Source organism: Hyperolius riggenbachi, chromosome 4 (genome assembly GCF_040937935.1).
Source record: "Hyperolius riggenbachi isolate aHypRig1 chromosome 4, aHypRig1.pri, whole genome shotgun sequence".
Classification (NCBI taxonomy): Eukaryota; Metazoa; Chordata; class Amphibia; order Anura; family Hyperoliidae; genus Hyperolius; species Hyperolius riggenbachi.
Window position 1 is genome coordinate 239307823 of NC_090649.1, and position 21333 is coordinate 239329155.

At 44.2% G+C, this 21333-nt stretch overlaps 1 protein-coding gene across 3 annotated transcripts in view; it reads left to right on the forward strand.

Moving 5' to 3' along the window:
* Window positions 1-21333, forward strand: part of CD109 (CD109 molecule) — a 255948-nt gene that overhangs the window by 180355 nt on the left and 54260 nt on the right. For all 3 annotated transcript variants that reach the window (XM_068281496.1, XM_068281495.1, XM_068281497.1), the window contains 3 exons: window positions 4272-4445; window positions 15287-15368; window positions 15896-16124. In XM_068281496.1, coding sequence (XP_068137597.1) covers window positions 4272-4445; window positions 15287-15368; window positions 15896-16124 — 485 coding nt within the window. The remainder of the gene's footprint in view (window positions 1-4271; window positions 4446-15286; window positions 15369-15895; window positions 16125-21333) is intronic.

Here is a 21333-nt window from a genome sequence, read left to right on the forward strand (position 1 = left end):
GCGGGTGATTGGGTGCCCGCAAGGGGCAGATTAGGGTCTAATCTGATGGGTAACAGTGACAGGTGGTGATAGGCGGTGATTGATGGGTGATTGATGGGTAATTAGTGGGTGTTTAGGGTAGAGAATAGATGTAAACACTGCGCTTGGGTGGTGATCTGATGTCGGATCTGCGGGCGATTTATTGGTGTGGGTGGGTGATCAGATTGCCCGCAAGGGGCAGGTTAGGGGCTGATTGATGGGTGGCAGTGACAGGGGGTGATTGATGGGTGATTGATGGGTGATTGACGGGTGATTGACAGGTGATCAGGGGGATAGATGCATACAGTACACGGGGGGGGGGGGGGGGGCTGGGGGGGGGCTGGGGAGAATCTGAGGGGTGGGGGGGTGATCAGGAGGGGGCAGGGGGGAGGGGGGGGATAAAAAAAAATAGCGTTGACAGATAGTGACAGGGAGTGATTGATGGGTGATTAGGGGGGTGATTGGGTGCAAACAGGGGTCTGGGGGGTGGGCAGGGGGGGTCCTGATGGGTGCTGTGGGCGATCTGGGGCGGGGGGGGGGGGGGGGGGGGAATCAGTGTGCTTGGGTGCAGACTAGGGTGGCTGCAGCCTGCCCTGGTGGTCTCTCGGACACTGGGACCACCAGGGCAGGAGGCAGCCTGTATAATACACTTTGTAAACATTACAAAGTGTATTATACACTTTGTATGCGGCGATCGCGGACTTAACATCCCGCCGGCGCTTCCGTATGGCCAGCGGGATGTTGCGGCGGGTGAGCGGCGCCAGGCGGAGGCGGAGGATCGCATCACGGATGACGCGATCGCTCCGCCCATGCCCCTACAAGGACCGCCGCCTTTGGGCATGAGCTGGTCCTTGTGGGGTCCACTTCCCGACTGCCTCTGTGTGTTAGGTGGTCGGGAAGTGGTTAATGCCAGCCAAAACCTGGCAGACTGGTCTGGCAGATATCTGTCAGATTAGCTGAATTTACCAACAGTGCTGGTGATAGCGTAACTTATGTTTTATACTTATGTTCCAAATAAATCGTGAGCTTCCTGTCCTTGTGCGTGTCCAGGAGGCAGATTAAGCTTTTGTTTGTTTATACTGGCATGTGACTTGTCACAGCATTACTCCGCACGTGCGTAATGGTTTCACGCCAAGTCAATGAGCAGTACCTATAAAAGGCAGCTCTGGGTTGTTCACTGTGCTGATTGATCTGTCAGCTTGGCTAATGTTCTGCTGTTACCAGTTACTCATTCCTATATTGATCTCCTGAACCGGCTTGTTATATTGTTGCTGCTTGCTCTCTGGATCCTTGGCTTATGACCTGGTTATCCCTGAACTCCGCCTTCCCTGTCCTTTTCCCTGTCTATCGTTGATGCTTGTTTGCCATCTACCTACAGACTTTGCTATTCCTGACTACAAACTCCACATCGCAGGATTACCTGCTGTTCTCTAAGTCACTGGTAGGTCTTTCCTAGGATTTGTGACCTGGTGGCTACTAGGCAGCAAAGATTTTGTTGCCTACTAGGGGTAGCCGCCCATAAAAATTGACCCTGGGGAGACGTTGGAGCTAATGGAGGTAGAAGGGGTTATTTTAGCCTTTAGACTGCCAGGAAGTTTATTAGATCAGGCTGTCAGCATAAGCCCAGGAAGCTGAAAATATGGACAGTTCTTAATAGCTAAATCTAGGTAGGGAGTTGAATAGATGTTGTCCTCCATCTCTATAAAGTCAGGATATAACAATGGGAGTTGCAGACCTTGTGTACAACAGTAAGATCTGATCATGAACTTTAGGGCAACCACAACACATTCCACACCTAACACTGAGCATTGAGGCAGGAAATACACAGCTGGCAACAGCTTTCAGCATAATAGCAGTAAGTAGCAGTCACATTACACTGATAACTGACAGATGCTATTTTACTTTGAAAATTCCTATTTTATGAGAAATAAAGTCTGCCTTTCTAAAAATAGTAAATAACACCTTGAGGGTCTTTTCTCTTTTTTATATTGTGGACAGTTCCTGTAGAAGAATTTAAAAGAAGAATACACATGGCTTCAATGTTGCTCACAAAGTAGTCTTAAAGTTCACTTTTCACTGAGTCAGATTTTTTCAAATAGAACAGAATACTAAACAAAGAAATGTCCAGAGAGAGAGAGAGAGAGAGAGAGAGAGAGAGAGAGAGAGAGAGAGAGAGGGGGGGGGGGGGGAGTGCAGAATTTTACCAAGCTGCTGTGGGAAATGCTGAGATCACAAACTGATAAAAACAAACCATTAGAAAGAAACAATCATTAAAACTTACTGTAGCATATATACATTTGTTTTTTAAATAATGTAATAAGGCCAAGTTTTCTTTAAAAGGTGATACCTGAAAGAGTTCATTTTAGGGATGGAAATGACAGCTTCTGTCTTGCCAGTACCTTGTCAGAAATAGAGTAAAAACCACTGATAAGCACATTACAGCCAAACACGTTTTCCTGGCAGAATACTACTTATGAAAGCAGGGGAAGATAGAAAAAGGTTGATATTACATGTGTTTTCATTGGGACACTTAATAGGCTGCCACTGAGCAGAGACAACAAAATATTCAATTTACTTTGTAAATGTTTTAATATAAAATAAAACCATGGGATATCTAAAAAAAAAATCATTTTTAGTAGTAGGAGGATAAAAACAACTGTTAATCTCATCAGTTTATTTTCACCTTGGGTTCACTTTAAGCACCCCTGAACTGGGTTGTGAATAATATACTTTTTATACCGTTTTATTTCTGGTGCTGTGACATATGTACAGCACAATAACCCCACCTCCTCCAGTGCCCCCTGTGACCCCCATTATGCTCAGTCAGATATTACAGCTGAGCATTTAACTTGATTTGCATGCTCCCACCATGTTTGCTTGCATGCCCTGCCACTAACTCATTTGTGATTAGACATGCCCTGCTACTAACTCCATGGGTTCCATGGACCTATCATAATTCCTTAAGTCTACAAAAAAATGACTTTTATTCACCTTGGGCTCCCCTCAGCCCCTCAGCCCCCTGCAGCTGAACGGTGCCCTCGCCGTGTCCCTCCGAAGTGCCTGGTCTCGCCGACGGCCACTTCCGGTTTGGCCGTCACCGGCCGACAGGCTGGGAACGCGGCTGATTATCCGCGTCCCCGGTCACAATAGCGCCCTCTATAATGCTATTGCGGTCTGTTGGCCGGTGATGGCCAAACTGGAAGTGGCCGCCGGCGAGACCAGGCGCATCGGAGGGACACGGCGAGGGCACCGTTCAGCTGCAGGGGGCTGAGGGGAGCCCCAGGTGAGTAAAAGTCATTTTTTTTGTAGTATCCCTTTAAGTCCCTGGATTAGTTTAGCTGCTTAAAGAGAACCTGAGCTGAAAATTAAAAGTCAAAATAAACATAAACACCTCATACTTGCCTCCTGTGTAGTCTACTCATTAATATATTTCGCCCCTCCTGCATCCCATTTGTCCACTGTGATCAATGGAATTCTCTGTCCTCCATTTTGAAAATGTCCATTACCCCAGCTTCCTGGTCAGCACACTGTTAAACTGTAACCGCCCACTTGAACCATAGGGAAACATGGACATTACCTTGCACATTCAGTTGTAACTAACAGCTGCTGATACATAACTGACAGCAACTGATATATTTCAGTTCTGACAAAATATTGTCAGAACTGGAAGGGATCACTGTAAGAAGAAAATGGTGAGCTTCTGAGAGAAACTGACGGTTAGGTAAGTACAGTATGTAATATTAATTTGCAGCTACATCATGTGTTTATTTTAAATAATTTTACTTGCAAAGTTTGTTGTTTCACTGTTTTCTTCATTCTGTTCATTGTTACTTATATGTAAATACCTTCTAAATATTTATCTCTCTAATGGATGAGTAAATTAAATTATTTAGACAAAATATAATGCTCAAAGGTGAATCTAGGGATATTGCTTTGACCCAGTCCCCTGCAAGGCAGGAATCATGGTGTGGTAGGAGAATAGGGGGAACTTTTACTCATACAGCAATGTGTGAATCCAAGTTTCAGGATATATTTTACAATATTTCCAATAATAATAGACTATTGGATTTCAGCCTGGCTACATGGGTATTAACAGTATCTTACTTTTGTGAGATACAATTTTAGACAGAAGTGATGAGATTACACAAACATTCTTAGTATTGTGACAAGCTTTATAAGTTCATTGTTATTATGCTGGAAATTGCTTTAGGTACACATCCATTATGACTTACAGATAACTTTTTATCCTTTAGGTGATTTTATTGGACCTTCAGTTAGCAGCTTACAGTCTCTAATTCAACTGCCTTATGGTTGTGGTGAACAAAACATGGTCCGATTCGCCCCACTCATCTTTGTAATGGAATATTTAGCAAACACAAGACAAGTAAATTACCTTGCTCCAAAGCTAATTTCATATATGAAAGAAGGTAAGTAAAGGGCAAATAAAGCCAGGAAAATGTACTGTACATTTGCTAATGCATAAGAGTTTCATTTAGCATAAGGCACTGAGTACTCTACTGTTTATTTTTTCATCTTACAAACATAACCTCCATCATGATATTGAATGAGTTTGGTTGGTTATAGATACTGTATTTAGGAGATAATGAACTTGTGTAGTTTTGGGTTGCTGAATGCTTTTAGCTACGGTAATCATAACTTCCCCATATCCCGTTGCTGTAAAGCATGCATACAAGAAATGTATTTGTCATACTAAACAAAGTAATGGCTGAAAAGTTACATTCATGAGGACCAAAGTACAGACAACTGTTTGAAGGTGAAATTGATTCTAGAGTTTATTTAGGTGAAAACCAAGGCTGATTTACTGTCTGCTGGAGCTCCATCCATAGATCATTAGAGACCATAATCTCATAATTGCAGTAATTCTGCAAATCTGGCCCTGATTTTCTTTTACAAATTGTCTACTGCCGGTGGGAGTCCCTTTTTGGGCCATTCTAAACCACAGCAAGGGTGGCTGAAAAGTTAGTGAATGAATGTAGGTGTGATTGCAGTTATGTGCCAACACTCACAGTGAGAACTTTCATAAACTTAGGCTGTTCTAGATGTATTTTTTTAAATCATTGTGTGGGCAACCATGTAATTACAAAAGCCCAATGTTCATTTAAAGGGACCCTGAATAGTGAAAAAAACACCCAAACCTGGACTTACCTGGGGCCTCCTCCAGCCCCCCGTAGCCCGCAAGGTTCCTCAGCATCCTCTGGGTCCCCTCCGTGGACCCACTGGCAGCTCGGGTAGGTGTGTGACAAAAGTCATGCATGCACGGCCTGTGCATGCGCAGTTCTTAGAAGACTGAATCATGCATGCGCAGGACCCTTGCAGCGATGGGCCCGGATGAGCCACGCATGCATGCTACTTTGGCTGAAGTCACGCACCTACCGGAGCCACCATCAGGATCAGAGAGGGGACCCAGAGGATGCCAAGGGACCTCGCGGGCTACAGGGTGCTGGAGGAAGACCCAAGTAAGTCCAGATTTTTTTCGCTGTTCAGGGTCCCTTTAACTTTATAGCAACCCTCAGTATGATATAACTGTTCCTATCATATGATAACAAGCGACCCAATGTCATCTAATCTACAGTGATTTTCAATAAAGCCAGGCCTGGTTCACAGATCCACTTTATTTCCACAGAGCTTAGACTGGAGATGCCTTTGATAATCAGATCCTGTATGTGGAGTAATGGTGAAATATAAGCAAAATCTGTTAAGAATTGAGATGTTCATTTGGATCATTAAAGCAGCTAAAATAGTCAAGAGTTTAAATATGAAGATAAAACAAATGTGTACCTGGGTAGGACTAAAACACAACAGGATTAAGTCATAAAACCTTTTTCATCAATTATCTCAGATTTTTTTTATTTTTTTACTTTTAAGCATCCAGTAAGCAAAAAGTAAATACCGTACATGAATGACATGAAATAAAATAAAATTAAAGCAGTAAGGAATGTTGCAGTTGAGTTAAAGATGAATTTATTTGGGGCAAATTTGTTGCTTAGGAAGTACTAAAAAAGTATTATCTGCCTTCAGTGAAAAAAAGGGAAGAAAATTCATGGGTTTTGTGAATCAACCCCAATATAACCTGATGGGGCTGTCATGGCATACTGGGATCTCAATATGTGATTCCCAGCCATTGCTGTGATGGCTGCATTGCCCTGCCATATGCCATAGACAAGACACATAACATTTATATTGTGCTTTTCTCTTGGCACATTTAAAGTGCTTCAGGGCTGCAGCCACTTAGGGCTTGCTCCATGGGCAACCAGAATCATTAGGGAGCCTTGCCCAAAGGCTCCTAACTGTTTTACATACTGGCTTGAGCCGTGTAACGCTTGGTGGTGTATTCTCCACAGTCAGCATGCAACGCATGAGCTGGCGTGGAGGAGGTACACACACTAGCACCAGGAAACAGGCTATCCCTAGTATAGTGGAGGGGAGGACTGACTCCAATAGGAGATTGTGGCGCACAGAGCCGGTGCAGATCTGACAGCCACAAACAATGCTTTCGTTATAACGTCTCAGCGCAAAGTAGCGCTGAGCGCATAAACCAGAACTGAGGAGATCAGGACAGGTAGACAGAATGAACGCTTGCTAGCTAGCGGCTACTTAGCGACAGCAAGCGTCCAAAACCAGACAGACTGGAATGAGGCAGCCAATGCGATGCGGCGATGGCGTGCCTCACAAAGACAGGACAGGATAGTCAGAAAATAGCAGGATCGAGATAGATGAACGTAACACAGATAAATATACAATAAGTATGTTTTCCTAGCGTATTACAATTACAGCTATCAATGAAACTATTTGTAAGGTCTGACTAACATATGTATATATCGGCAATGAACCGATATATGACATAAGCAGGAACGCTGACTAGGACTGGAGTAATACAGGGAACAGGACTCAGAAGGATTCGCTATCTCTTCGCAGAGATGAACGCAATCCACAAACGGTAACAGAACAGGATTCAGAAGGATTCGTTATCTCTTCGCAGAGATGAACGCAATCCACAAACGGTAACAGGACAGGATTCAGAAGGATTCGTTATCTCTTCGCAGAGATGAACGCAATCCACAAACAGAACCAGAAGCAGGGTAACTACCTCAGCACGGGTGGTCACGGTACGCGCAACCTACCAAAACGTGCTGGAAAGCTGACTAACTGCACACAGGATATAAACAGTTCGTGTACGTATACATCAGCGACACTGATGTATTAACGTAACACAAATACAAGGAAAATAATAAACGTGCTGGTATGCATATATATTGGCAATGAACCAATATATGATGCAAAGACCAGCAAAGTATCTTTATAACAAGAAACACGATCGGGGGCTAAAGCGACAGCAAGACTGGCTTATACTGAAGCTATGAAAACCCAAGGAAACCCTGCAGGAAGCAGATCTTTATACTGAGGTCATCCAATGGGAGCAGACATGCAGATTCCCACACAGGTGAATGATAATCAGTCACAAGCTGACAGCAGGGAAAAACAGACAAAGCTATACAGCTTGCATGGAAATAGATCAGAACTGCCTGAGCTGCAGCACTACTTCCAGCAATAGCTGCTGCAGCAGCGATCATTACAGTACCCCCGCCTTTAAAAGTGGATTCCAGACGCTTTTCAAAACTGAAATTTCCAACAAAACAGTCTGACTGATAATTCATGATGACCGGGACAGCCCGGCAAGACCGAATTCCAGAATCAGTCCCCACAAGACTGGACCCATCAGAACCAGAACCTACAGAACCATGCCCATCAGTACTACAAGCCCCAGTGTGACACCCATCAGAACCATGATTTCCAGAAGAAAGCCCTCCGAAACTCCCTGAGCGATACCCACCGCCTTCCAGGAACCGTTCAGAAACGCCAAAGCCTTTGCAATGCCCACCGGTACTGTCTTTACCAACACAAAACCCACTGTTGAACCAGTCCAAGGCACCAGGACAAGTTTTCTCAGAGACCTCCCAGAACACCTTGAAGCTCCAAAGAGATCCCCATAGGTCAGAATGCCCTTTAGGCTCACATGGAGAACTATCAAGAACCCCTATGGAACCTAGGGCAATTCCCGAGTCAGGGCCACAAGGACAAACATCAGTATCAGGGCTTTCAGGGACCAGAACCATCTCTGGGCATGCAGGCAGACTGGCAACATCAGAACATGTTCCCACCAAGGAAGCATCAGAGCACGCTAACACCTTAAACACACTTGGGCACTCTGGCACACAAAGAACACCTGGGCACACTGGCACAAGAGAAACCTCTGGGCATGTCAAGGAACTGTGAGCCTCAGGGTCAGCCAAGACAGGACCAAAACCAGGACTGGACAAAAAAAAATCATCATGACTAGACTTCGCAACTACTGGATTTTTACACGAGAATGCAGGATCAGACTTAGATGTCGCTGATTCCAGCAAAGTCAGTAACAAATCAGATTCAGGGGCACTAACAAGACAGGACAAATCTTCTGATGTATGCACTGAACCAGATAGGGACTCCACAACTACCTCTGGACTGGACAGAGACTCATCTAATACACTGGATTGGAGCTCATGAGGCGCTGCAGAACAAGTCAGCATTGCAGCAGCCCCCACTGGACTAGGCAAAACTGAGGAATTCCCTGGACAGGAAGGGGACTCTGGAACCTCTGCCACAGCGGCCAGAGAACCAGAATCTTTCAGGATACAGGGCTGGGTTTCAGGAACACACATCAGACCGGACTGAAATTCTGAGATTTCTATTATTTTGACCAGAGAATCAGAATTATCCATGTTACAGGGCAAGACTTCTGAAACATTCAGAGGACAGGGCTGGAGTTCCTCGGCTGTTACAACACTGGAGAGGGACTCAACATTGGTTAAATCAGACTGTGTACAGGGCAAGGTATCTGACACAATTGCTGACGAGGACAATATTTCAATGGCTTCTGCTTTGCTGGGCAGAAATTCATCAAGTTTTATTAGAGCAGACTGTAATTCCAAAACAGCTGCTAGACAAGTGAATATTACTGCAACACCAACTGAGGTAAGCAGTGCTTCAGCCTCCTCTGCTAGAGGGTTTAAAGTATCCAAAGTACTGGGTGAAGCATAAGACTCTGCGACCACAGCTTCACTGGACAGGATCACTGAACAGTCCATATTGCAGGGCAAAACCATGGAAGCACCTGCTGGACAGCATAATGATTCTGTGACCTGAGTTTCATTGGAGAGATCTACTGCACAATTCATGGTACAGGGCAAATTTATTGGAAAATTTTCCGAACAAGGTAATAATTCTGCGATTTCAGGTTCACATAGCAGATGCTCTGAGCTATTCACGAAACTAGAGCGAGGTGTAGAAACAGGAAGATCAAGACACAATGTTTGCGCATCTGAATCACCATTCATTTGTAAAATTGGAAAATTCAGATGCTGGGGTTCTGAGTTTACTAGACAGGATTGCTGGGACTCGGAAACTGATGTAGTGCATCTATTGGCATCTGCTGGATCAGACAGGAGTTGAACTTTATTAACACAGGTAATTTCTGCAGAAGTGTTTGCAGAGACAGGCAAGATTTTTCTGGTGTCTGTTTCACTAAACAAAGAGTCATGAGTACTGGCTAGGCTGGACTCGGAAGTCAGCAGGACCTCTGGATTCTCTGCTGAGAAATTTGCGCAGGGCAAGGTTAAGAATGTATCAGTGGCTTCTGTTTTACTGGGAAGTAACACTGAGTTATCCATGGTACAGGGTGGAATTGCAGGAACTTCAATTTCACACAAAAAGAGCTCCGAATCACCTGCTGAATCAGCCAAAGGTGCTGAAGCAGGCGGGTCAGAACGCCAAATTTGCGAATTCGGAGTCACATAAAAATCATCCAAAATCAGTTCCCACACATCAATCAAGGGAGCCACACAGTCATACCTACACACACCAGCCTCTATTAGGTTATAGGCTGACTTAATGCATGCGTTCAATACCATTTCACTTTTTGCACTGTAAAATTGACAAAATGTACTTGAATCATTCTTCCATTCACAGACCAGGGCTTCCATCTCTCCCCTCTCAAATGGAGGATCCCATGCATACTTAACAGGCAGATCATGGTTTGCAGATATGATTGTGGCAGGCACATGTATAGGGTTAATTAGCAGGTGATTGGCAGATTCCTTATTCTTAAGAATCTCCAATACCTGTAGCAAATGTTGAACTGTAGTGTATGCAAACTTCCCTTGGTTCACAAATAAGTTGATTTGTTCAATACTCTGTAATATCTCATCATAATCATACTCAGATAATTCTTTTAAACAAAAATCTTTATTTTCCCTAGCCAGGGAGGAAAGTTCATTAGTAGTTTCATAAGTCCATTTAACTCCCCTGAAAGACAATTGCATTTCATTATCTGTTAATGGCAGAATCTCATTATAGGTCTCAGTCGCTAAGGATAACGATTCTGCAGATTGGACACGTTTCTTAGAACGTTTGCGTTTTGCCTTTGACCTGGCGGTTTTTGGTGATTTATTCAAAGCTGCAGGAAAATTATCAGTAACACTTTCTGCTTGCTGCTCATTCTTGCAAGCAATTGAAGGAGCAGCTGATTGGCCTGCTGCCAGGAGTTCATTAAGAGGAAAAGGCAATGTATCTATGCGCAACCAGTTATGGATCACAAACGCTAGAAATTCCAGCGGTCTATCTTTCAAATCGGAATGATTGAGAACATCAAATGCCCACTGGAATAATTCCCCTTTAAACAAAATATAACTTAGTTGGAGTGCCCAGGTTGAAACAGGAGTCGCTTGGAGATCAGGATTGGTCAGGAACCTGGCACATTCAGAGAAAAACTCATTTTCTGTTTCAGAGCTAAGTTCTTCAAATTTCTTAAAGGAACAGGAACCATAATTAACAGTGTCATACTTTCTGGGAATCCCCCCCACAATGGGGATTGGTAATGGGGTTTTCATAATGTAACGCTTGGTGGTGTATTCTCCACAGTCAGCATGCAACGCATGAGCTGGCGTGGAGGAGGTACACACACTAGCACCAGGAAACAGGCTATCCCTAGTATAGTGGAGGGGAGGACTGACTCCAATAGGAGATTGTGGCGCACAGAGCCGGTGCAGATCTGACAGCCACAAACAATGCTTTCGTTATAACGTCTCAGCGCAAAGTAGCGCTGAGCGCATAAACCAGAACTGAGAAGATCAGGACAGGTAGACAGAATGAACGCTTGCTAGCTAGCGGCTACTTAGCGACAGCAAGCGTCCAAAACCAGACAGACTGGAATGAGGCAGCCAATGCGATGCGGCGATGGCGTGCCTCACAAAGACAGGACAGGATAGTCAGAAAATAGCAGGATCGAGATAGATGAACGTAACACAGATAAATATACAATAAGTATGTTTTCCTAGCGTATTACAATTACAGCTATCAATGAAACTATTTGTAAGGTCTGACTAACATATGTATATATCGGCAATGAACCGATATATGACATAAGCAGGAACGCTGACTAGGACTGGAGTAATACAGGGAACAGGACTCAGAAGGATTCGCTATCTCTTCGCAGAGATGAACGCAATCCACAAACGGTAACAGAACAGGATTCAGAAGGATTCGTTATCTCTTCGCAGAGATGAACGCAATCCACAAACGGTAACAGGACAGGATTCAGAAGGATTCGTTATCTCTTCGCAGAGATGAACGCAATCCACAAACAGAACCAGAAGCAGGGTAACTACCTCAGCACGGGTGGTCACGGTACGCGCAACCTACCAAAACGTGCTGGAAAGCTGACTAACTGCACACAGGATATAAACAGTTCGTGTACGTATACATCAGTGACACTGATGTATTAACGTAACACAAATACAAGGAAAATAATAAACGTGCTGGTATGCATATATATTGGCAATGAACCAATATATGATGCAAAGACCAGCAAAGTATCTTTATAACAAGAAACACGATCGGGGGCTAAAGCGACAGCAAGACTGGCTTATACTGAAGCTATGAAAACCCAAGGAAACCCTGCAGGAAGCAGATCTTTATACTGAGGTCATCCAATGGGAGCAGACATGCAGATTCCCACACAGGTGAATGATAATCAGTCACAAGCTGACAGCAGGGAAAAACAGACAAAGCTATACAGCTTGCATGGAAATAGATCAGAACTGCCTGAGCTGCAGCACTACTTCCAGCAATAGCTGCTGCAGCAGCGATCATTACAAGCCGGGATTCAAACCCTGGTTAATAGCTAGAAACCCTGCCTTAACTGGTATCCAGCTGACCATAGCATATTGGGTGTCCACTAAGTGATTGCCAGAGGGTGGGGCTTTTTCTGTCTACTAAATACACAATTACTGTTTTTCAGCAATCTTGAATTTACACATCTTTTATAACTTAGGCCCTCTGTGTGTTTTTTATATTGTTAATTACTGATAAACTGTTTACAACTTTACTGTGCTTTTATATCACTCACTGTGGCTGTCCTTGGAAGGCAGGTACTGGTGGGAGAAAAATGCTCACTGCTGGTGACCCTCAGTGTACATTTCTCTTTAACAAACACAGAACAAACACAGAACATTTATATCGCACTTTTCTCCTTGCGGACTCAAAGCGCCAGAGCTGCAGCCACTAGGACGCGCTCTATAGGCAGTAGCAGTGTTAGGGAGACTTGCCTAAGGTCTCCTACTGAATAGGTGCAGGCTTACTGAACAGGCAGAGCCGAGATTCGAACCCTGGTCTCCCATGTCAGAGGCAGAGCCCTTAACCATTACACTATCCAGCCACTAAGGGGCAGTATAAAATTTGTATGGGGGCCCATGACTCCATAAGTACCACCAGTTGCATAACAGTGCAGCTCACCTAGTGGTTAAGAAGCTGCACATCTTGTGTAGTGATCGGGGAGGAAATAATATCACAAATAAATCCTTGGTTTGTTCATTTTGGCCGTGTGCTGTATTTTTGAAACAGAAAGCTGCAGGAAGATTGTACACTCTGAAATGGATAAACTGGACTTGGATAAAAAGTATGCCGCTTAGATTTACTGCTAAGCAGAAATTGTCTCTGTTTCTCCAGAATGGCAAAAAGCATTTGCTATAAGCTACAGACAAATAGCAGTGTACTGTAATTACTTACAGACCCGTGCAATGTGCATTTTATCAGAAGATGTTACTGGGTGTGTTGCTTGTTTATCCATTTTTCTACATGAAATTATTTGATAAAATTAAGTTTAAAGAATCTTATAAATATTAATACAGTTGCTTTAGCCTTCATTCCTGATGTAAAGCATAGTTCTGATTTTACATGCCCATAATACTAGCCCCAAAGGGGTTTATTATGCTTCATAATCAAGTGACTTTTGTTGCCCAGTAAATATTGCTAAATGGTGCAGAACAAATGGCATGGATTACATTTCAGCTTCCTGACTAATGCAATAAAGATGTCTTTATTGCCATTATTTATGTTACCTAATGTTGTGAGAAAAACACATCGGATCATCATCTCAAAGCAAAAAACAGATTAAGACCTTTTTTGGTGTAGCGGACTGAGAGCATTTAATAGACGTGTCATGCAGATGAAACACTATCTAGGTGTTAGTTAAGTTATCCAGACCTATATTTGGGAACAATACTACCTTAGGAATAGATTAACCATCACAATCTATTGCTACTTGCTCAATATACTTTTTTAATACGTCACACTGCATTTAAAACCAAAGAAACCAGTGAAGTAAGTCTTGAAGGGTATTGCTTTTTTTAAGCTGAAGAATGGCAATGGTGATCTTTCGGCTTAGTTTACAGCTATGGCTGGAATCTCTGGGTGGAATGCTCTGACAACCAGCCTGGGCAACCATACGTCCAAGAAGGGCAGAGAGATGTGATCAAGCTCTTCTCAGCACACAATAGGGTCAATTCATAAAAGGCTTTGCGGTAAAAAAAATCTCGTCGGGAAAATAGCGCATTCGGTATTTTAGACTTCTGTGTGCTAATTCATAAAAATTTTCACAGGTGCAGTAGAAATGCAGTTTTGCCGAACTAAAGTGTCAGTAACATGAGAAGAGTAGCTGGCTGAGTTAATACATTTGCTGTTCTCCGTGCAGAGATAGAGGCATCCCCAACTTCCCTTTAGATGTGCATGTTTTGTTATACTGCCTCTGCTTGCCCTGAATCTGCTCTGAATCTGTATTTAGTCTTTCTAAATAATCTATTTAATTGCCACAGCTTAGAAAAACTTTAAGGAATTGTACACATGCAGGCTTTCTGATGTGAAATGCACATCTGAAAACAGGTACCCAAGAGGTTAAATACACAGCCTAGGGTATTCAGGGGAAGCCTTGTTTGTTCCACTCTCACCACTGCTGCCTGGGAGATCTGTCCTCATTAACTTTGCTCTTATCGCTCCCTTATCACCTCTTCAAAGCAGGCGGTATTCTCCGTGCCATTATCGCCTGCTCTAATCTTTATGAATTGACATTTACTGACATGTGTTTGAGGTGTTTACAGCACAAGTCGGTAATTTACCACACTGCTCGGGAAATTCAGCTTTACATGCGGTAAGTGCTCGGTAAAGTCAGCTGTTTTCAGCATTACCGCATGCGGGAATGCTTTATGAATCGACCCCAATGAGCACTGAATCATTACACAGAAGCCAATCACAGTGATCAAAGAGTAAAAATTAAAAAAAAAAAAAAACTCTGGTCTTTAAGGGACCAGAGCAAAGCAGTCAAATAATACATTTAATTCTAACTTATTAAGAGAGATGAGCTAGAACAATCAAGCTATTTTTATCTTTTTTACAGAGATTGACAAGCATATTCTCAGAAAATGTTCCTCTTTGAGTATTTCCTCTGACAGTGTTATACCCGATAACTAGATCTCCTAGGGTCATTAGGAGATCCCCATACTCCAACACTAGGCCCCAGTACAAACCATGCTTACCTGGATGCTTATCGTAGGGACAAAAACAGAAGCCTGTGTTGATGCTGTTTTCACTATGAATTACTTTATTGCGTATAATAGGAAGAAGCAACTAGGTGGGCAACTCCACTCCTGAAAAAAAAATGATGTTTTTTACTTTTCATATTGTAGCAGTAACCATAACCCCCCCCCCCCTCCAAAAAAAAGAAAACAATTACCTGCTTCAAGTGAAATAACCTGCCATTATTTCCACTTAAGCTTAGTATTTATTCACAATATATTTATTTTATTAGCCATAATCAGTCCTTACATAACCTGTTAGCTTGCATCAAGAAGTAATTTGTTTATGTGTTTATTTACTTAAGGTTACCAAAGAGAACTTATCTATCAAAGGGATGATGGGTCGTTTAGCGCTTTTGGAAATAATGATCCATCTGGGAGTACATGGTATGTAAGCTTTTATATTTAATAATTTGTCATACAAACCAGAGTTATTACAAGACATTTATGACCATATTCAGACAAACACACTATACACCATATTACCATTACCATACGTTTATGGAAGTGTTTTCAAAACAAGACTCTAACATATCGCTTGTGCCTCACACTGGATGTAGCATTTCTGCGGACTTTTCTGTGGACACTAAAAAAAAAACACATCCTAAATTTGGAGGAAAGTAAATGCAAACATCAGAATAATGTATAAACTCTATGCAGACAGCGTCCTGAGGGTTTATTGAATCCAGGATTCTAGAGTGAGAGGACGAGACTTCTAAACACTGCTTAGGCGGCTTAGTCTACTGACTTGAGCATATAATAGATAAACGGTTTGTCCATATATGTTATTAGAATAATAATATAATCTCTGTTTATAATGTGCAACTCTTTTTGTAGGTGGCACATACTTTTCACCTTTCTGACCTAAAGGCAGGGCTTCTCTTTGCAACAATAACTTTTTCATTTCTTTTCAGGTTGTCAGCTTTTGTCCTTCGATGTTTTTTAAAAGCTCGCCAATTTATATTAGTTGATCCTGTAGTGTTACATGACAGCCTGACATGGCTTCTTAAACACCAGAAGAAAAATGGGGAATTTTGGGAACCTGGAAGAGTAATAAACACTCAACTTCAAGGAGGTCATTACAGCCCAGTTACTTTAACTGCGTACATAATGTCAGGTCTCATTGAATACCCTGGACTCCTGGTAAGGACCAAGTTTCCATATTATTGATATAGAGCTGTTCCTTTTATGAATGCACCTTTCTCTATATATAGTAGCAACGTAATGTTAACTCCATCTCCTCAATGCATCACAGCTGCTCACTCCGTGCTGCTATTCACCGGCTACCGATCATGTGACTCACAACGGTCATGTGACCGGGAGACAACAAATGTTAGCAGAGATTGTGCGGCTGTGATTCAGGGAGGAGACCCACAGTGCTGGAGCAGGTAAATAATACTCAGCTCCCTGCACTACTCTGCATTCGGGTGGGGAGATGGAGGATGAGTGGGCACCATAGTTTCCAGCCCCTCCCCCCCACGGCTATGGGGATCTCAGGAGTTATTATTACACCCGTGTGCAGTGAGGAACAAACAGGAGAACATAAGGTGCTTTATTAGAAGAAATGTAAAAGCTACTATACTGTATATACACTGTAATGTTCCAGGTTCTTTCTTCTCATCAGCCTTGTAGTGTCAGCACACTAGGCAAGGCTAGAAGTTGTAGCATTGCTTGACATCACTGACAGTCCTCCTGGTATCACCTGTCCATTACAGTCCTGGGCCCATATGCAATTATTTTTTTCTCCCACGTTATCTCCTAGGAGATAATTTTCACATTATCTTTAAAATAACTTGTAAGCATTTTACAACTGAAAAAGTACCCAAAACGTGGTTAAAAAGTACTATCAAAATTATTAGTATGAGTATTTTCTTGCTTGCAGGTGGTTTAAAAAGCATTTTATAACACGGTGTAAAAATATCACCTAGGAAAAAACTCAGGAGAAAAAAATAATTGCATATGGGCCCTGGTATCACCTGTATCTGCATCACAGCTCTAACTAAGAGTCAGGATTTTCTATGTGTTTTCAACAAGGAAGATATGAGGTACTACAAATGTGGCATGGTACGGTCGCTTAAAAAGAAAATTACAAATGTATTCAATCAGTACAATTTAAATGTATGTGAAAAATATAAACCAGTTTGTTATTAATATTATTGTAAATGTATTGGGTGCTGATATTTTCACAGCGCTGGACAGTGTGCATTGAATAACTTTTGTTAGTAACTCTCAGAGGAGCTCACAATCTCATATCCCTTCAGTAGTCCAATCCTTCCAATATACATTCCTTTTATGTACTGTCTTTCTTTACCATGAGAAAATAAATGAATCTGCACAATGAAAGAAAATGGCACATACAAGATTGCGTCCAATAAAAGACACCACAAATAGCAAACTGTAGTGTTGTGTTTGTACGCGCGAAAAGCCGTGCTAACAGTTAACACCGTTTTGTGAATCAAGCCCCATATGATTAGAGGAAGGCTTAATTGAGAGCAAAATCGAGGCTGCACTCTTTACATAAATAAAACATTGCTTTACAAAGTACTCATTGTTGGAGGTGGGGACGCACCATCTAAAACAGGGGTAGGGAACCTATGGCTCGGGAGCCAGACGTGGCTCTTTTGATGGCTACATCTGGTTCACAGACAAATCAGTAGGGGTTGATTCACTAAGTTACACTGCCCAAACAATGCAGCTTAGTGTGACAGTGCAAGTAAAATTTTCAAAGTAGGCCCGCTACTGCTGTAGCATGCACTACTAACTTACTCACGCTCCCCCCAAAACAAACAACTGCTTCAATTGTCCCACTCTGGACCCTGTCAGGTCCAGTGACTTTGTAGGATGAGGTCCCCGAGCTTGGATTGGAACCAATAGGCTGCCTGTCACTTGACAGGCAGCCTATTGGGCCAAAGAGCGAGGATCTCATCCTACAAAGTGAATAAACCCCCAAGTCGGCTGGCTAATTGTACAAGCTGTTAGTCAGTATTTTTCCTGTCTGGCTGTTGGGGAAATCGCTGATGCTGCTGAAACCTAAGAGAAGCTGAAGACGTGTCTGACACTTCCACTGCCCGGAGGATCAACGGTATACACATCACCATGGCAAAAGGGACAGCCCTCTGCTGCGCATGCCCTCTGTCCCAGTTTGAAACATAATGTATGGCTCTCACGGAAATACATTATAAAATATGTGGTATTTATGGCTCTCTCAGCCAAAAAGGTTCCGGACCCCTGATCTAAAAGATTCAGCCAGGGGCGCCTCTAGGCATAGGCAGTACAGGCCATTGCCTGGAGTGCCATTGGTCCTGGGGGGCGTCATGTTGCTGGGTTAAGCCCCGCCCCAAATTAAGCCCCACCCCCAGACTAAGCCCTGTCCCAATGGGTGTTCTAATACTTGCTTCTGCTGCATCTACTTAGCTTAAGTTGCAGGCAGCTGCCACCTCTGTGACTTGTGCATCCTTCTTTCCCTCTTTGTGCCGCCTTCTGTCTCTTTTGTGCCTCCTTCTGTCTCTTTTGTGCCTCCTTCTGTTTTCTTGTGCCTCCTTCTGTCCCTTGTGCCATGTCTGACCCCCTGTTTGTCCTTCTGTCTCCCTTTGTGCCTCCTTCCGTCTCCATGTGCCTCTGTAAGGAAACGCGGAAAGGCCGCCGTCTCTCAGGGTGAGGCGGCTGTTTCCGCGTCCAGCATGGCGTCACAACGCGGAAAAAACGCCGCATGCCGCATAGGCAGTGCGGCGGAATCTGCTTTGGTAACGGCGGAATCCGCATTGGTAACGGCGGAATCCGCATCAGAGGCGGCCCCCGCACTAGATACATTGCATGACAGTACTGGTGTGGCTGGGACTGCTAGTCCACCAAGGTTCAGACTTACACGCGCGCGAGCACAGAGGCAGAGTTTAAATAGTAGTTAGAAGGGAGTCGGCTGACCAGCTGGGTCAGCTGACAAATTCCACTGCTCTCATTGGACCAGCAATTAGGGAGGTCCTGGAAAGGTCCTAGAGTATATATACTGCTGGTTGTTCACTTGCTCTTTGTCTGGCGTGCGATCACATACGTGGAAGCACCCAGATCCGTAGTCAGATCCGCAAGTGTGCCGGGACCAGCTGGAGCTGTAATCCTACACTTAGCTAGATTCTTTTGATAGCTAAAGTACTAGTTTGATTGTGATTATCTGTTATGACTTTTGCCTGCCTTGACTACCCTTCTGAACTCTGATCCTGTACCTCGATATTTCTGATACTCTGTTGCCGAACCCCGGCTCGTTCCTTGACTCTGCTTCTGCCTCCTGATTTTGTACCCCGATATATCTGATACCCCGTTGCTGAACCCTGCCTGTACTTTGCCTCCGCCTTTGCCTCCTGATCTTGTACTTTATCTGTCCGTGTGTGTACGACTTGGCTTGTCCGACCTCGAGAACCGACCTTACTGTTAGAGGCGGTTCCTCGCTCTGTTAGTAATCCTTCCTCCTGGAGGTTACTTCCAGTCTGTCCTTCCTACTGTCAGTCTGACTCCTCCCGTCTTGGAGAGCTCAGGTCTGCGGAAGGAATCTGTGCAGTACTCCTTGCTGCACTGAGGCCTAGTCCTCTAAGTGTTACTGTTACACCCAACACTACACTCTACTCAGGTGAACAGAGGTTAGCTAGTATATCGGATTATCAGTGATACTGCAGATCACGTATAATCTGGTATACATCTGTATTCCCAGTGATTCTGAAGATCACTGGTAATCAGATCCTCTCATTGCTTCACCGATCGTTACAGAACGCCAGACCAAAAGACAGATGGAGCGCGCTGATCCACTGACTGCGCTTGCCACTTCGGTGGACAGTATCCATCAAGCACTGGGCCAGCACAAAGCCTTAATCGATGCCCTATCAGGCTCAGTGCGTACCCTCCAGACGTCAGTTGATTCAGTGCGATCCCCTCCTAGTGACGACATTCGCATGCCTGTACCTGATAAATTTTCCGGCCACAAGTCTGACTTCCGGAATTTTAGGAGTAGAGTGTTATCGTACTTCGAGTTGAGACCCCGATCCTCGGGGACTGAGACCCAACGGGTCACCTTTATCAAAACTTTGCTGACTGGTGACTCCCAGTCATGGGCATATAACCTGCCTCCTACCGATACTGCTCTGACCTCGGTAGAGGAATTCTTTAGGGCCATGGCCGTAATTTATGACGACCCTGACCTTGCTGCGTCCTCAGAGCGGAAGCTCAAACTTTTGCGGTAAGGCAGAGGTTCGGTCGAGGATTATGCGGCAGAGTTCCGTAGGTGGTCAGTCACCGCTAGATTTGACAACTTTGCCCTGATGGATTACTTCTTGTCTGGGTTGTCGGAGGAGGTCTCCGACCTAATGTTAACCATACCCGAGCCTAAGACAGTTGATGAGGCCATATCATCGGCCATTCGAGTTGATCGCAGGCTACGCCATCAGAGGCAGGCTAGGGGCAGTCACCGTGTCAGGGTGACTTCGTACGCAGCAACATCCGCTGCATCCTCAGTAACAGCATCTCCGCCTGTCTCGCTCTCTCCGGCCTTGCCTCCACCTGAGCCAATGCAAATTGGTCGCTCAAGACTGACCCAGGTGGAGCGAAGGCGGAGGATGACGGAACGACTATGCCTATACTGTGCAGAGGCAGGGCATAGGGTGCGTAACTGCCCTAACAAGTCGGGAAACGACTTTGCCTAGGAGTAGTGGGGGGTGACACCCTAGGCACACAATTTTCGCCCCTCAAAGAGAAGAAATTGCTTCTCCCCTGTACCATTACATGGGAGAATAAGTCAGTAGCCACCGAAGCATTTATTGATTCTGGCTCAGCGGCTAACTTTATGAATCTTGAATTTGCTCAGGAGTTGGGTATTCCCCTCACTCCAGTAAGTCCCCCCATTCTGGTCACAGCAGTGGACGATTCTCCTTTGCAACGAGAGCGCCCACTGTCACAGACCCCGGAGGTGAAAGTCGCCATAGGCAGGGGAGGACTGGGACCTTTTGGCCTGGGGGGAACACTAGAGGCCCGTTTTCATGGCAGCCCCAGCCTAAATGACATCACACATGTGCCCCACGTGCTATATACCGATAGTCACGTGGGAAATACAGCAAGGACACTCGAGGGACAGCGTGACAGGTAAAGTATAAATGCACTGGCACCGGGGGGGCACATAATACATTTTGAGTTACAACGGTTGGGGTTTCTATGTCTTACACAAGTCCTGCAAGCAGCCCTTCTAGAGTCTAGGGACTGTCGAAAACTTTTCAGCCTAGACAATATCTTATGTAGCTGTGCACATGCAGTTAACAATGGTAAGAGACCAGACAGATTTTTTTCCCCACGGACCCTGCAGGCAAGCCTCTGCTCT